This window comes from Sebastes fasciatus, chromosome 3 (genome assembly GCF_043250625.1).
Source record: "Sebastes fasciatus isolate fSebFas1 chromosome 3, fSebFas1.pri, whole genome shotgun sequence".
Lineage (NCBI taxonomy): Eukaryota > Metazoa > Chordata > Actinopteri > Perciformes > Sebastidae > Sebastes > Sebastes fasciatus.
This window is the reverse complement of record NC_133797.1, coordinates 22736823-22754823: the sequence shown is the minus strand read 5'-3', so window position 1 is coordinate 22754823 and position 18001 is coordinate 22736823. Positions and strand designations below refer to the sequence as shown.

General features: G+C 38.7%; 1 protein-coding gene across 2 annotated transcripts; it reads left to right on the top strand.

Moving 5' to 3' along the window:
* The first annotated feature begins 399 nt into the window (after positions 1–399).
* On the top strand, positions 400–16919 carry LOC141764427 (monocyte to macrophage differentiation factor 2-like). Of its 2 annotated transcripts, XM_074629675.1 has the most exons (7): positions 402–1230; positions 7134–7215; positions 7499–7659; positions 8403–8477; positions 8563–8664; positions 9432–9501; positions 9705–16919. In XM_074629675.1, the coding sequence occupies exons 1-7, from the start codon at positions 1217–1219 to the stop codon at positions 9906–9908; spliced, it is 708 nt and encodes a 235-aa protein (XP_074485776.1). In that variant the 5' UTR covers positions 402–1216; the 3' UTR covers positions 9909–16919. The 2 variants fall into 2 exon arrangements, with proteins under 2 accessions (XP_074485777.1, XP_074485776.1); XM_074629676.1 differs by lacking the exon at positions 8403–8477 and having other exon boundaries at positions 400–1230.
* The last annotated feature ends 1082 nt before the right edge of the window (positions 16920–18001 follow it).

The following is an 18001-nucleotide window of genomic DNA, read 5'->3' as shown; positions in this document are numbered from 1 at the left end:
ACTTTTCTGGTGAATATGGTAAACACAACCCCATTTGAATGCACCATATCTTTCAATAGAGCCTAACTGCCTCGTAAAAGTCCCTGTTTTTCAAGCTCCATTCCTCACCTCCTGACTTTATGTATACAGAAAAAAAAAGAAAAAAAATATATATATTATATAAATGATATTATATATTATATTATATATATTATTTATATATAAAATATATATACATATTATTTATATATATATATATATATAAATAATATATAATATATATTATTTAATAAATATTTTTTTATTAAAAAAAAAAATATATATATACATATAAATAATATATATATACAAATAATATATATATTATATATATAAATAATATATATATATTATGTATCTGTTTTTTTATTTATTATTTTTATTTTATAGTCTCCCCAATTTCCAATCGATAACCCAGATGACATCACTGTGACATCATCAGGGGGTTATCTTTTTGTCAGACTTGACAAAGCTCCTCCACAACCACAGAATATATATTAATAACTGTTTTACTAACCAGGGTAGTGTTTAGCTGAACACAATAATAAAACCCATAACAATCATCATCATTACATTATATAGCAATCCTCCTCTCATCATCATCATCATCATCAACCAGCCTCAGATCAGATCCAGTGCCTGCAGCGCCCCCCAGAGGCAGGACCCTGAAGTGCACTCAGACAGGAACAAATGGGCATAGCATTTTCCTCCTCAGCCATGAATCAGTCCCTCACAACATGATGTGGCATCCTTCAGTGATGAACAACAACCGTCCACACCGAGTCGTGATGAGGTGAACCCAGCAGAGACACACAGACAGAGAGAGAGAGAGACAGACAGACAGAGAGACAGACCACCGAGCATCAAGCCCACCACCGTGCAGGGACAGCGGCTGTCCCCCTTTGGAGACAAGTCCCCCAGACGCCCACACTTCCGGACTGGAGCCTCTGGAGTGCAGCTGCTGGGTCGGGATGCTGCGTCCGTCTCCCGGTGCTCCCGGTGCTGCTGCTGCTGCTGCTGCCAGAGAGACATGAGGATAATAAGACGACGATGATGCTCGTTACGTTACATTAGAGCTGCCACGTTACATCCCTGAAGTGGTCATTCGCTCATCACTCAGAGAGAGAGGGGATCCAGGCTTTAGCCATAATATACATACTGTCTGTCTGCTGTCAACTGTTGCTGATTGTCACTGTAAATGAATCTTATAAGGTAGGTGAAATCATCTTATTTAAATACATGACTGATGGAATAACATAGCCTCCTATGATTAGAAATATTTATAGGGAAAGGCACAAATGTCATATTAAATCACTATTTCCTCATTCACATCTCTTACTAAAAGGCAGGTAAAGGGTATTCAATATAGGCTCTCTATATATATATATATACCTACACAAATATACTATGCTTATCTTTGACCTGTTAAAATCTATTATTGCTTGGTACTTTTTCCTCATATTTTGCTGCCTGATAGTGGGTTTTAATGATGAAGATGAGGAGGAGGAGGAGGATGAAGAGGATGATGGGAACAAGCTGTTAAAAAAAAAGTCAACATTTACATTTACAACATCTTATAACTGATGATAATACTCTTATCATTATTAACATACACACACCTGCCACGTCCCTCCTCCTCATCATCATCATCATCATCATCCTCCTCCTCCTCCTCCTCCTCCTCCTCATCATCATCATCATCATCATCTTGCTATCTCTTCTGTTTTATTCCCTTTTTATATGTGCACACTCTTTCTGGAAACACACATCATTAGGCCACACACAAAAACACACACATCCTCTTAATATTTGGACCCACACATTAATCAAATGGGTCCACGCTGTTATTTTATTGGGTTTGGTTCTGGATGGGTTTAAAAGGTCAAACAGAGGAGCAGACCATGGGGCTGGAACTGCTCAATTATTTCATTGGCAGTTAATGTGCTGATTGCTTTCTCCGTTAACTGATTGTGTGGTGTGTGTGAAATGTCAGAAAATAGTACATAATGTCCATCACGAGTTCCCAGATCTCCGGGTGAAATAACATAGTCTATGAAATAACGTAGCCTATGATTAGAAATATTTATCATATTTGCTGCCTGATAATGGGTTTTAATGATGAAGATGAGGAGGAAGAGGAGGAGGAGGAGGATGGGAACAAGCTGTTAAAAAAAAGTCAACATTTACATTTACAACATCTTATAACTGATGATGTGATAATACTCTTATCATTATTAACATACACACCTGCCACGTCCTTCCTCCTCATCCTCCTCATCCTCCTCCTCATCATCATCATCATCTTGCCGTCTCTTCTATTTTATTTCCTTTTCTATGTGCACACTCTTTCTGGAAACACACATCATTAGGCCACACACACAAACACACACATCCTCTCTTATATTTGGACCCACACATTAATCAAATGGGTCCATGCAGGCTGTTATTTTACTGGGTTTGGTTCTGGATGGGTTTAAAAGGTCAAACAGAGCAGACTTACATATATGCAGCTTACACCGATATAAAACATCATATCTGAGAAGCTGTTATCGGCATGTTTGTGCTATTTTTAATTGAAAAAACGACTGAAACGATTAATGGATTATCAACATTGTTTCATCTCCAGAGCAGAATCACTGACAAGACCTTTTAAACCCAAATGTTTTCTGTTCACTGTGAGCACAATCTCCTTAGCCTTTACTTAAAATAAAAAAACTGTCATGTTTGTAAAGTCTGGGTTCAATGTGTCGTCATGCTATATAGACTGAAGGCAAATGATCATTATTGAATATAATATGAGTTGGCCTGCACGAGTACACAGCTACAATATTTTAAATACTTTAATAATACAAGATAATACGTGATTATGTTTATTGTTTTGCTGAAAAATATGAAAATTCTTGCTTTGTTTGCGCGTCTGCCCTTTTTCCTCGTCATTCACATCTTTATACTTTTAAACAATTGATTAGTCAATGGATATAAAATGAATCAGCAACTATATTGATAATTAGTTGCAGGTGGATGTGGATATATATTATTCAAATGTGGATATTTGCTGGCTTCTCTGTGTTTTATATCATTTAAAATTTAATATTTTGCCCGCACCAAACACGGTATTTGAAAACGTGTGATGGGTATTTCTCATTATTTATTTTATAGATATTATATTTAAACTAAATAATTAATCAAACAAATGTGCAAAATTCACAAATTAATCAATAATAAAAAAATATTGTTTTGACATCTTTCATTCAAACATGCAATGAAGTCAGCTACAGCTACAAATATTATATATTTGGATATTTCCACAATTTTTTGTTTAATACACTTTGTTTTTATCGTTTTGATATTTCCACTATCATTTAAAAAACAAAAAATGTATGAATTCAGCACAAGGTGACATCTTCAGAGTGCTTGTTTTGTCACACCAACTATCTAAAACCCAGTATATATTAAATTTATAGTGATAAGCAGCTATAACAAAAGCAGCAAATCGTTGCATTTGAGAAACTAGAACCAGACAGTATATGACATTTTTGCTTGTGACTTAAACGATTCATTTATTATTAAAATTATTGCAGACTAATTTTCTGTCCGTCGACTAATCAGTTATTTATCTAATTGTTTCAGCTCTACTGGAAAGGTTTTCCTTCTTTTCTATTAATGTATATACTTGATATACTTGATATACTGATACACAAAGAGCAGGACTTGACCATGAAACAGGCTGGAAGATTAATTCATGTTAACTGGACTATTTTGGTCTTCACGGTTCAATAAGACAATAAGCGCGTTCCTTCTGTCCGGCCTGCTGTCGTATATGAGAAGAGTGATCATGATGTTTCCGCAGCTCTGCTCCTCTCCGTCCACTTAGTGTGTCTCTCTGTCTGGCCTCTGGCCTGCTAATTATCAGCCAGCTTGATGAAGTCATTAATGACCCGGCCAAGCCTGCTGGGCCTGGCACTGACACACACACACACACACACACACACACACACACACACACACACACACACTCTCACTAACTAAAGACAGTCTGTCAGTGGATGCAGGGAGAGGAAGCCTTTTATTTGGGACAGGACGGTGTATTTTCTGGGCTGGGTCAGTTAGTATTAATAACTCTGAATGAGTGTCACTCTAAAATCAGCTGCTTAAGGAACAGTGTAGGAGAAAGAAAAAAATCAATTAATTAATTATTGGTAATTTTTTTCCTCCACTCCTTCAGTTTTACCTCCTGGTCGTCTACAGAAGGATCAGCAGTGTCGTTTATATGATTTAAAAAGGTTTGAAACAGCTGACGTGTGGGAGGAGAACATCATGTTCTACCGTTTCACACACCAGCACAGAAATATAAGATCTAGGGTTGCCCCCTCTTCCATTCGACCGATTAGTCGACTAATCGGTTTTGGTCTTAGCCGACGACGATTTCTTTAGTCGATTACTTGTTTGTTATACTTTTTTCATGCTGAATGATTTATTTTTAAGAAACTTATGAGCACGTCTCTGGTAAACACCAGATTTAAAGTGATGCTTTAGTGTGATTCTTTCTGGAGAAACTCAGTTTTCCAGATCTGTCGATTCAGTCAACTAATTGATTAGTCCAGTGTTTCCCAAAGCGTGGTCCGGGGACCCCCAGGGGTCCGTGGCACTCTGTCAGGGGGTCCGCGAAAATAATTTGCTATAAATTATAAAATTGTATCATTAAAAAGTGCATATCTTCAGATGGGGCCATTTGCGCCAATAAAACAAGCATATTGTGTCCATTACTCCCACCCATGTTAGCTTTGGGCCAATAGAAACTCTGATATAATTGTGACGCATCACGTCATGAATCAGTCACTTCACTCAGGGTGCAACAAACCGTTCCTGCTGCTGCTTAGCTTAGCTTATTGGCCAGTTGGCGAGCATGGAGAAATATTTGAGTCAATCCACATCGTCAAGTGACGATAAGACCAAACTAGCTAAACTGAGAAAATATGACGACAGTTTTATCAAGCGACAGCGATGGGAGACCAAAATGCGTCATGTATTTTCAGGTGCCAGCGGTCGAAGCCATAAAGCCGGCCAAGCTAAAGCGACATCTGATTACAAAGCATCCAGAATATCAGGGCAAAACAAAGTGGTGTTAACATGATTCAGATTGAAATGTGTTTCTGTTTATCACTATCAAACAGGTCTGAGGTCCCTGGCCCCAAAAAGTTTGAGAACCCCTGGTTTAGTCGACAAAATCGTATGAGTGTTAGAGAAGAATTTCTTTGGTTGACAGCTCTAGCAAGATCTAAGGTTGGACTGAAACATTTGTGCAATTCTGTAGGCAGAGTTTTATCTTTTTCCCTTTTTTCCTGTATCTCTTAATGGATGTATATTTATGTTTATATAATGTATGGATGATGCTGTTGATCTTCTACCTTTGGCTGAAACATCTTAAGGTTTGAAAGAATGAATAGATTGTCCTATGCTCAAAAATTCACATATATATGAATCTTTAATTGGAGTGGTATTCCCTTTGATGGCTGCCTGTTTCTCACTCTGAGTCCCACCAATCTGAAGACTGTGTGTGTGTGTGTGTGTGTGTGTGTGTGTGTGTGTGTGTGTGTGTGTGTGTGTGTCTGTATGTGTGTGTGCGTGTGTGAGTGTGTGTTAGAAAGAGACAGAGACATCGCTAAATCTAGGTCTCTTATGAAATCTGGCTCTGCAAGATGCAGCATAAAAATAGGGAGGGGTTGTGGTTTGTGTGTGTGTGTGTGTGTGTGTGTGTGTGTGTGGTTTGTGTGTGTGTGCGCGTGGACGTCTTTGTCCATTTGCCTTCCTGCATGTTAATTTAATCATCGGGAAGCAGAGAGGAGACTTGGTCGGGGAGCAGGAGAGGGAGATGGGAGAGATGAGCAAAAGAAAGATGAAAGAAACGAGGAGTTTTCTGGTGTGGGAAGAAAAAAAAAAAAAGACAATCCCTGCTCGGTGGTTTCCATGACGACAGTGACATCACTGATGGGGGTGCTATACCTCCTGAGCTTCTCTGTGTTTGTTTGGGTTTCTGTTCAAAGGACAGATTTGAGTTTATATATATATATGTGTGTGTGTGTGTGTGTGTGTGTGTGTGTGTGTGTGTGTGTGTTTGAGTGTGTATGCAGGCACATCTGTACATGTGAATTGTTTATGAAAGAGATCATCAGGACAAACCCTCCGTCGGTTCAGTCGGTCCGTGGTTACCCACTGTTGCCAGGCAACAGCAGTCATGGCAACAAGTTGAATCTAGCGTTGCTAAGCAAAAGGACAGGATGGGGTGAAATTTTATGAGCACTATTGAGATACAAACATTAAAGATTTTTCAGTTGGGTTTTTTTATTCATTAATTTTCATTTTGTTTTGTTATACTAAGAGTAGATGTACAACATCAATGTGCTGTTGAATCTCCTCATTATTATGTGTTTTCGTTCTTGTTTCCCTGCTGGTTGTGTTAATGTTCCGGGTCTAGCGATGTCCACTTCTTTATAAAAATACACTTCCTCGTTCCTTCATGGTATATTATAAAAAAGGAAGAAGAAAAAACAATTTTAGCCCACATGAAGCCCTCATGATTCCCACAAATTCTTCTTGTAAGGACATAAATAAATAATATTGTTGTTTTTTATTATTATTATTTTCAGCTCTGCTAGTTTGTAGAGTAGGGCTGCATGATTTTGAAAAAATATCAAATTGTGATTTTGTTTTACTGAGATTGCAATTAATATATTAGAGGGGATGATCATTTTTACATAATTATTTTCATTGAAAAACATATTAAAAAAAATATTATGGTGTGATATTTTCAGGGATCCACCAAACAAAGATGTTTTCGTAAGTCTGTAGAATATGATGTGTAGGCAGGACATCTCTGTAGCACCACAATATTTAATTTAAAATGATATTTTAAAACACATTTCGCCTTTAACAAATATTACGCCTCCTGCGATTTGAAAATTGCAGTAGGTCATATTGCGATTTAGATGTAGATGTAGAGAATGTCTCCTTGTTGCATTTAAGCAAAACTAATCTCAATGCAGATTTTAGTTCAGATATTAAACATTGTATTGAAATATATCAAATTAAATCTGTTAATTTTCTGATGTTTCCAGGTTTATGAACAACCGTGTTCCTCCTAACAAGAGATACCAGCCCACAGAATATGAGCATGCTGCCAACTGTGCCACGCATGCGGTGAATGCACACACACACACACACACACACACACACACACACACACACACACACACACACACACACACACACATACTGTACATACACAGGCCACAAGAAGTGATCATTAACCTCACAGATGAAATGAGACACAGGAGAAAAATCCAGCACTGTTACAGAACAGAGAAATGAGAGACAACGCCAGCTTCTTTTTAAAACTACACCTACATCATGTACTAGATTTCCTGCATGTTTTTGTTTGTTTGTCTATCTCATGTCTCATTTATGTTATGAATTCATCTAGTTATGGATAATCCCCAGCCTGCTGGGCAGCTCACTGTTGCACTTCCAGTCGGAGGACCAATGGGAGCGGCTGTCGGCCTGGGTGTACGGGGCGGGGCTCAGCTCGCTCTTCATCATCTCCACCCTGTTCCACACTGTGGCCTGGAAGAAGAGCCACCTACGGTACATACAAAAACACACATTTCAACACAATACTTGAACTGGATTGTAATATTGCTGATGATATTTATGGCTCAAAGATATAAGAGGACACTGAAAAAAGCAGCCTGCATGGCCCCTTGTAGACGCAAGTGAGCATCAGTCAAAACAGTGAGGCGACACACACAAGACTGAATGTGATTGACAGCACAATATCACTATATATTTCACATGTTTGGCAGTAATGTTAGCTTACCTGTCCAGTAGGAATTTTGCCAGCTTGGGGTCCGTTTTGATACCCAGAACCAAACAAAGGTCCCTCCATGAATCGAAGGCCCGGCTGATAACCTTTTTTTTTTTTTTTTCTTCCGTGGAGTTTATGTTGGAGTCTGAGTCGTGGTGGGGTCTGGTCGTTTGTTGGCGTTAGCGGACTCCATTTCTAACCGAACAGTCTGTGGTTGCACACTGTTAGCCCTGAAAAGAGTAAAGGCACTAGCGAGCGCGCATGACGTCAAAGCCGTTAGATTTCCCCGGAAAAAACGGACCCACATTCTTCACATTAAAAGCAGTCTACAGGCTGATAGAGGAAACCCAGAAAGTCACAGAAGGTCGATTTTTAAGGTTAAGTTACAACCTGTTCACAAAAACGTTTATACGTGTAAAAGCTTACATACAGTTCCTTTAATATGTATATCCCCACACACTGATGCTACATGTATAAACAGTGTCACTCAGTTGTCATGAGGCTGTTTGGTCCCTCTCTGCAGGTCTGTGGAGCACTGTTTCCACATGTGTGACAGGATGGTGATCTATTTCTTCATTGCTGCCTCCTACGCCCCCTGGTAAACAAACTAGCCTGCTATATGTTTATTTGTATGTGTATGTACAGTATTTGTAGTTATGTGTTCCTGCTCTATGCTCTACCAGGCTGAACCTGCGGGAGCTGGGTCCCTGGGGGTGTCACATGCGCTGGCTGGTTTGGGTCATGGCTTCGTTTGGAACCACCTATGTCTTCTTCTTCCATGAGAGGTCAGTTCATACATTCATTCATTTGCTTTTATCCGTGTTGGACTTCTGACAAAATAATCTCAAGTCAAAGGTCCACTTACCAGCTTTTTCTGAGCTCACAACTGCATCCCATGATCTTCTTCAGTGATTTCCCCAAATTTAAAATCTTTAAATCTCTCTGTGTGGAAATGGTTAAGAGGTGTGTAATGTAACTTGAGGCTGTCACAATAACGCATAATTTCTAAACTACAAGTGGACACGTTTAAACACCAACATCCTTTCTAGACTTCATTCACCTCCGTCTTTCTTGTTTTTAATGAGTTGTAACGTCAGTCCTTGTTTCCTGAGCTACTCAACTTTATCAAGCTTTGTTAAACATGTAATAAAATGCATTCCATTCATGCAAAGTTTCAAAAAAACCTCTGGACAAAAAGTGCAGGAAATGTCAGTCTACTGTTTGAAAACTCCAATATAGGGAGTAAATAAATGCGTGAATAAATGCATTTTAATGTGAAAGCAGAGTTGTTGACAATGGCTTTCGCGGTCTGCTAACATTACTAAAAATGTGAAGCACATGCAGGAAGTGGTGAAGTATCAGTGGTAGCTTCACACACGTTAAGGATGAACACAAATGTAAACTATATTTAATGTTTTTTGGTGGCGTTTGGTCGTTACCCAATCACAGTTGAAAACTCAGAAAAAGCTCGTAAGTGGACCGTTGAGTTGACATTATTTTGTCCCAAGGTTAAGACTAATCTTCCATGCTGAAATATTCCTCTCTGTTTCAGGTATAAGATCACAGAGTTAATCTGCTATACGGTGATGGGAGTATTTCCTGCCCTGGTCATCCTCTCAATGGTGAGCACGCTCATCCAGTCAAGTCAAGTAAATTTTATTTGTATAGCTCAAAATCGCAAATCACAAATTTGCCTGAGGGGGCTTTACAATCTGTACAGGATACGACACCCTCTGTCCTTTAAAGTACGACCCTCTCAGTCTCACCTGTAGTCTCTGAGGTTTTGTCATTTCCTCATTGTAACGTCTTGTGTGCTTCTTTGCAGCCGGAGCAGTCGGGGTTGTGTGAGCTGCTGGTGGGCGGAGCCTGCTACTGTCTGGGGATGGTCTTTTTCAAAAGCGATGGCATTGTCCCATTCGCTCACGCCATCTGGCACCTGTTTGTAGCGATGGGAGCAGCCATACATTATTACGCCATCTGGAAGTACCTCTATGCCCAGCCACCCAATCAGGTCCAGACCTCCAGATGACATCAGCGCTGACCTCAAAGGAAGTAGCTCATCTGAGCAACTTTCAAGGGGATGATGCGAGCTGTGTCCCAAATCAACGGTTGCCTCCTTTTGAAAGCAAGTGGGCCGAACATCCTCCCCAAATAAGACGGTGACGCATCACAGTAAAAAAAACTAAAGATGCATTTAAGTGATCCTTCTCAACTCATAAAGTAAAAAAACAAAACAGGTTCATCACCAGGAAGTTGCACTCAATCGACCAGAACAGAGCATACAGCCACTCTAACTGCTCTGTGAGGCTGTACTTAGGCACAACGGTGCTTTGAGCTAAATGCTAACACCAGCATGCTTACATGCTCACAATAACAATGCTAACATGTTAATGTTTAAAAGGCATAATGTTTCTTAATTAGCACTTAACACAAAGTACTGTGGAGTCTGATGGGTATGTCTTTAGTTTTGCAGGGAGTCATCAAAGTTACAATTCATCGTGAGGGGGAAGTTAATGTCCGTACTGCACTTTATTGAAATCTATCCAATGCAAATAGACCATTTAAAGCCAGAAATGGTAACCTCATGGTGGTGCTAGAGCATTGGGGATCACCAAAGTCATTAAAGGGATAGTTTGGGTGTTTTGAAGTGGGGTTGTATGAGGTACTTCTCCATAGTCAGTCTAATGCCTACAGTAGATGACGGTCGGCACGCCCCCAGTTTGGAGAAACAGACAGGAGTTACCGCACAGGAGCAAAGCAATGTACTGCTGTGGACGGGGGCAGCAGCAAAACTAAAGCTAAAGCTAAAGCTATTGTGTTACTTTGGTGAATCCGAAATAACCAAAGTCACACAATAACACAAACAAACTAACCTCTGTGTTCTACTAGGTAAATTACAGTTTTTTTTCAATGGAGTCTGGTGGCTTTGGTGAGAGCATAGATGGATACAACTGCTTCAGTTCCTTGTCGGAAAGGGCTATTTGACGGCAAGGTAAAGCGGTGAAAATTGTATAAATATAGCGAACACTTAAACTGATATTGATTTCTTTAGGTGGCTAAAATACGTTTTGCTTTGCTCCCTTGCGGTAACTCCTGTCTGTTTCTCCAAACTGGGGGCGTGCCGACCATCATCTACTGTAGGCATTAGACTGAATATGAATAAGTACCTCATACAACCCCACTTCAAAACACCCAAACTATCCCTTTTAAGATACATGTTACAAGTTATCCATGAATGTCTGTACAGAATTTTGTGAAAAATCCCTTGAAAAGTCAAGGGATTAGCAAAGTCATTAGGATTCATACTCTGGGCAAGTCCATGGCAATCCATCCAATAGTTGTTGAAATATTTCAGTCTGGACCGTCTGACCGACCGACATTGCCATCTCTAGGCTGCTAGCATGGATAAAGAACCAGTAGTCAAACTCAGGCAAGTTTAATGATAACTGAGTTTACAGTACCAGTTGTGACGTTTCACCATAACACATGATAATAATAATGAATTTGATTTATATAGCACACTTTGAAATACATCAAAATCTCAAGGTGCACATGATGGACAACTGCAAACAGTGTACTAGAGTAATGGTAAATGTCTCCATATTACCTCAGTTTATCTTAATTTATGCCTAGCTGCCATTATTTACATAATTTATGAGTTGATGAGGACATCTGAACGCACCATTAAGCAATTGCCCGGCATGCAGTGGATTGTAGGATACTGTGGTGGATACTGGAAATAATTCACCAGTTGTTTTTCGCCAAATGTGTCAAGAAAAGAAGGCTGCGTTTGGGGGACACTTTGCATTTAGGCATTGAGTTGTGAAAAGGCGGTGACCCGTGAATCAGGACACAGCTTATGTTTTTGTTTTCAGCGATCCTGTTTAGTTAAATCTTAAGTTATTTTTTGCAGGAACGTTGGTTTCATTCCAACGATCAGGGGTTAAATTACTATTCTCGGAGACTTCTCTCCATGTGGTGCACATCCAGATTCAGTGTTCAGAAGCTGAATTGAAGGCATTGTCTTATTGTCAAGAGGAGGACAATGTTTACAATTAGCTGACTTGACTATCACAATTAGTTTCAGGACATTATATAAAGTATTATCATCATTAAAGGGCCAGTGTGTAGCATTTCGGGGGATCTATTATCAGAAATGGAATATAATATCAATAACTATGTTTTCATTGGTGTATAATCACCTGAAACTAAGAAGTGTTTTTGTTAGCCTAGAATGAGCCCTTCATATCTACATAGGGAGCGGGTCCTCTTCATGTAGTCCGCCATGTTGCGCCGCCATGTTTCTACAGTAGCCCAGAACGGACAAACCAAACACTGGCTCTAGAGAGTGCCTTTCAGGTTTTCACGTTACCTGAAGGCCAACGTAGTTCTCTAACATGCTTGTGAAACTGCGGTAACGTGAGCCGCAAAGTGCAAAACCGTGGTACCGCCAGCCGCCGTCTGACTTACGTTGCTCCTAAAGTAGTGTTATCTAAAGTAGTATTTACACTCGGTGGCTCACGTTCCCGAAGTTTTGGAAAGGGAGGAGTGAGCGGAGGGGTACTCAGTTGGTTGCAATCTGCAACCACACCACTAGATGTCACCAAATCCTACACACTGTCCCTTTAACAGAATATTTTGTTTTGATTGCATTTAGGAGGTTGCAACATCAGTAATGTACTATTCCAACTCAGAGTGCTAGATAGTATTTTTACTGTTATTGTTACTAGTTGTGCTATCTACACTGTAGTACACTATATGGTTTAACAGCGGTTGTTTCAGTCAGTGATTTACTGTGATTTCTAAATCAAGCATGACTGTAGAAAGACCTTTTTATTTTATGTTGAACATACAGATATTCATTGTGTGCTTCCACCTGTACCAGGCTCTACACAGTAGATTATCAATTATCAATAGTTTACTGTTGTTGATTATAGGTTTAGTAAGTGAAGATTTATACAGTATATATTTATTAATGACGTGCAGTATATGTTGACTTCATCTATATTTTCTTCTAATGTACTTAAAATATCAGCTGATTATCATCTGCATCTTAATGAATGGGACCATTTGATAGAATCTGTTAATGGTTGAACCTTAGAAGGGGAAACCACTGTCTGATTCAGCACTGCCAGAAGACTTACTGCCGTACCTGATAGCACACTACTACCATATACGTCTCACACTTGAAAGGAAACTGAAGCTATAGTATTGTTGAACAATCCGGCCCAATATTAAGGCATCTCAGGTGTGTGTGTGTGTGTGCACGTGTGTGTGTGCGTGTTTGTATGTATCCTATCTGACTCCCATGAATCCAAAGCCTGTAATCGGCCGAGTCTATGTTTACACGTGAACGCATGTACCTTGAACACATAAAAAGTATAGTTGAAATATGTATGTACTCTTAGTGTTAAGCTGTATGTGGTGGCACACGGTGAATTGGACGAGCTTGTATCATGTGATAAATGTGGCTAGAGGACCAAAAGGTCACACCGTCTGTAATATTCATAGGTGTTTTTTAAAACCTCTTGCTCCTGTTCAACATCTTTTTGCTGCCATCTGTCTCTCAGGATTTGGATCATTTGGGCTTAAAAGCCTGGGAAGCCACATTCAAGGACCACTAAAGCTGCTCCGGTTGTTCGGCGGCTGTCTGTAGCAACGGAAATTATCAAATAGCTGTGAAGCTGCTTTCTTTAATGCTGGCACTGCTCCATACAGCTTCAGTTGCTTACTCACTTCCCCAAGTAGTCCCAAAGGTTTTCTGCAAGCTTTACATATGACTAATATTCAGCCGATTAGACTGTTGTCAGGCTATTAAATAGGCATTTTCAGTCGCTATATGGCCCATAGATGTGGGTCAACAGGGGCCTACTACACCCACTAGTAGGTTTTTAATCTATTCACATGGTAGATCACCGAAAGAAGGTATAAAAGAAGACGACAGCGACCTCTAGCGACCGTAGTAATTATGACAGGAGCAGAAGCAGAAGTCAGGCGCTGTAGTATAGACAGTGTGAAACTCCCTAAGGGGTGGAAGTGGATGGATGGGACACAAAACACAGGGTTTTCACCCTGGAGGCAGGAGTTCTCCTCCTGTGTGAAACAAACAATGTGTAGTTGTCTTTGTGTTCGTAGTTATTTTAACCCAAAACACAATGTTTTTCCCTAAACTTAACAAAGTGTTTTTTTGCCTAAATCTAAAAAAGTTGTAGTTGTGTTGTTTTAAACTAAAGAAGTTGTAGATGTGTTGCCTAAACCTAAAGAAGCCTTTTTGTTTGCGTTCAAAATGTGACGTTTCATTCAGTTTACAACGTGTCAGAACGTGTTGCTTTTAAGTTTCACTTTCACCTTTACACCGTAGTAGACGTAGTAGGCCCCTACTGACCCACATCTATGAGGCTTATAGCGACTGATAACGACTATTTAATGACCTGATAACAGTCGAATTGGGTGCTTAAATTTATAAAGTAACCAAACAGAACAAAGCTTTAAGGCAGATAGAAATTGATATACAACCACTAGCCTTCATGTATTACTGCAGCAGATTAATGTTTTTAGATTATAATAAAGAACTAAGAGAGCATACATTAACCAAAGCTGCACAACCCTCTAAATTTGCTGTAAGATCCACAATATTTGCATTTTGATTTGCAGCAAAATGCACTGTGATAAACACAAGTAATTGCAGTAACTCTAGAGCAGTGGTGCCCAAACATCTTCCCTTGGAGGGCCAAACAGGCAAAAAGCAAACACCTATTGTATTGCATTGTTAAGATGCAAAATGGGACTGGATCCCAAGTTTCCTTAATTGAAATGCCTTTTGCCCGTATGCCACTGTCTCTGCCTCTCCATTTTTTCCTTACCTCACTCGCGCCAGACTGACTTCCTGCGCAAAATGTCACTCTGCCCGCCATGCTCAGATCATGAAAAATAATTAATAATAAGGGATCCTATTAGGGCTGTCAATCAATTAAAAATATTTAATCGCAATTAATCGCATGATTGTCCATAGTTAATCGCAAATTAATCACACATTTTTTATCTGTTCAAAATGTACCTTAAAGGGAGATTTGTCAAGTATTTAATACTCTTATCAACATGGGAGTGGGCACATATGCTGCTCTATGCAAATGTATCTATATATTTATTATTGGAAATCAATTACAACACAAAAAAACCCACAAATATTGTCCAGAAACCCTCACAGGTACTGCATTTAGCATAAAATATATGCTCAAAGCATAACATGGCAAACTGTAGCCCAACAGGCAACAACAGCTGTCAGTGTGTCATTGTGCTGACTTGACTATGATTTGCCCCAAACTGCATGTGATCATCATAAAGTGGGCATGTCTGTAAAGGGGAGACTTGTGGGTACCCAGAGAACCCATTTTCATTCACATATCTTGAGGTCAGAGGTCAAGGGACCCATTTGAAAATGGCAATGACGTTTTTCCTCGCCAAAATTTAGAACAAGTTTGGAACGTTATTTAGCCTCATTCTCGACAAGCTAGTATGACATGATTGGTACCAATGGATTCTTTAGTTTTTTCTAGTTTTATATGATAGCAGTATCTTCACTCTGGCTTTAAAGCTGAGCCCACTACAACCTAAAAATCATAAGTTGTGTTAATGCATTAAAGAAATTAGTTACGTTAAAACAAATTTGCGCTATTATCGCGTTAACTTTGACAGCCCTAGATCCTACATATTAGAGCATTTTTACCTTACAAAAAATAAAACAGTGTTAGTTATTATTTTATTTTTTTTTGGACTAGAAACATCTGCTGTGCAAATCAAACTTTGGGCCAACTTTGGCCCACGGGCCCCACTTTGGGCATCCCTGCTCTAGAGAAAATTAGGAAATTACCTTATTTTACAATATTAAGAGGTAATTTTTTAAAAAGTACTGGATCCACACCAAAAAAACAAATCACTTGTTCCTTAAATGGCCAAACTTTACACTTTATAAAAAAGATATATTGCTAACAAACAAAGAAATGGGACTGACAACATCTTTTTGGCTGAAGTAACAAATAATATTATCAAAGTATTATCGAACAAATCTGCACATTTTTAACAAAGCAGCAGCTGTGCAGGAACTGTCTCCTTTGCTGCCTAACTGCCCCTGAACAGGTCGTCGCAAATATACTTTGATGCAAAACTTCATAATGTTCCTTCCTCAATATAACTATTGCAGTTAGAACTTACCAACCAGCGTATGAATGCATCATTATACTGTCGGATCCAAAAACCAAATCAACTAGTGACAAAAAACTCAAAAATTCATCCAAATGCATTCATTACTTTCTGAGACATCCGGCCAACAAACGCACCGGGTTGAAATTAACCTGGAAGTAACACAAATCTTTGATGTTATCATTGTTTACCATTTAGTTTTTAGTGATTAGGGAATGGTAATTTAATGTCAGAACAAATTTGTTGTCACAGTGGACTGGGAATTAAATGAAACTCTTCAGATATATTCCCAAAATTAAGAGTACCTTTTAATATTTTAGGTGTTAACTTGAGCCTCTGAGAAACACCAAATGATGGAGCGTTTACTATTTCGGAGTACTCGGGGGTATTAGAGCCTATCATAGCTAGTATTTTGACTTGCCCTACAGGCAGGTTTGGTGACGGCGAGATGAAGTATTTGACGTGTGTCTGTCTTGTCTTGGTTATAATATCTGTCTCATTCAGACATACAGTGCCCACCTGACTTTGTATGGAGTTTTATAAACTCTCCATGACGCCTTCATGGACCCTCTGTACATTGTTTATAGACGCTCTGTGATTGTGGAGCTGCTGACTCTGTTCTCAGTGCTGCTGGTGTTTTCTTTCTGGTCGAACCAGACTGATTATATTATCTCATATTCTTTCTCTCTCTAGTTTTCATATTGTTTTGTTGTTGTTGTTGTTGTTGTTGTTGTTGTTGTTGTGTGTCTGTGGTGCTTTCGTGCTGTGATAAGCTTATATGATGCCAACAATGCTTTTATCTTTTCTATTTCTCTTGTAATAAAAAAGCTTTTTCATTCAGTATATTCCTGGACTCAACATTTTATAATGTTTCAGAGCTCTTTGGAGAAACAACTTTTTGTCTACATAAGCTGAAGGTAAGACTGCAGCAGTTTATTGCTGACTAGTTGTTATCATACAATGAAATATAAAGATATAAAAATGAAGTATAGCTATTTGGATGCTGCACATGCATTTTTACATGCATCGTTGACAGTGTAATCTTTGGATCATTGTGTGATATTTGGAATCCATGTTTTTAACTCCCTATTCTGAATTAACCAAACTTTAATGTCAACGACACTGAAGTAAATCAGGCAATTAGATACGATTTAGGATCACATATCCCATATTTGAGAAGACGTTTGTGGTTGTGAAAAACACATTACTTTTATTAATATAAAACCAATCAGCATGTGGAGGGAATAAAATCTATAATTTAAGGTAGTCATTCTTGTACATTCACCCATTTCACATTTAATGAGTGAGAGTTACATTTGACTACCATATATTTTATATACTGTTTATATGTTTTATACATATAGTACATGTAGTACTGGATAAATAATGAACAAAAAATAAATAAAAGTAGGTCCTAATTAAAGATGAAAAGTAATTGGCTCCAGTGTACCTGTGAATCTGTATACTACTGACCACATGTGTGTTAATGATCCTTGTTGTCTCTGACTATGTAACTTTCAAAATAGTATAACGCCACTATAGTCTTTACTTGGAATACACCATTAGCTCAAAAATATTGTATTATACGATATTGAGAGCACATTTCACGTCAGTGATGGGTCCATCACAAATGTTTATGTTGATTTCCTTTATACAACACAACAGAGACGGTTTATTTATTTTAAATATTTATCTATTTATTCTATTACAGTTTGAAAGTCAATTCAATTGCAATTCATTGTTTAAAAATGACTGTTGAAACATTTATCACCGACAAACCAGGGCTCCTTTGTTTTTTTCTCCTTTAAGTAAAAGTAAAAAACAAACCACTTTCCGTTAGAATAATGTGTAATAGAGTTAAAATAATAAGCAAACATGTAAGTGAAGTGACATCCTCTCAGCAACTGGATATGATGATCTAAT

Bases quoted from the DNA above. Each gene is read 5' to 3' on its own strand.
- LOC141764427 (XM_074629675.1), top strand. The intron at 7,216-7,498 runs GTGAATGCACAC...GAATTCATCTAG, and splicing joins CCAACTGTGCCACGCATGCG to TTATGGATAATCCCCAGCCT. The intron at 8,665-9,431 runs GTCAGTTCATAC...TCTCTGTTTCAG, and splicing joins GTCTTCTTCTTCCATGAGAG to GTATAAGATCACAGAGTTAA.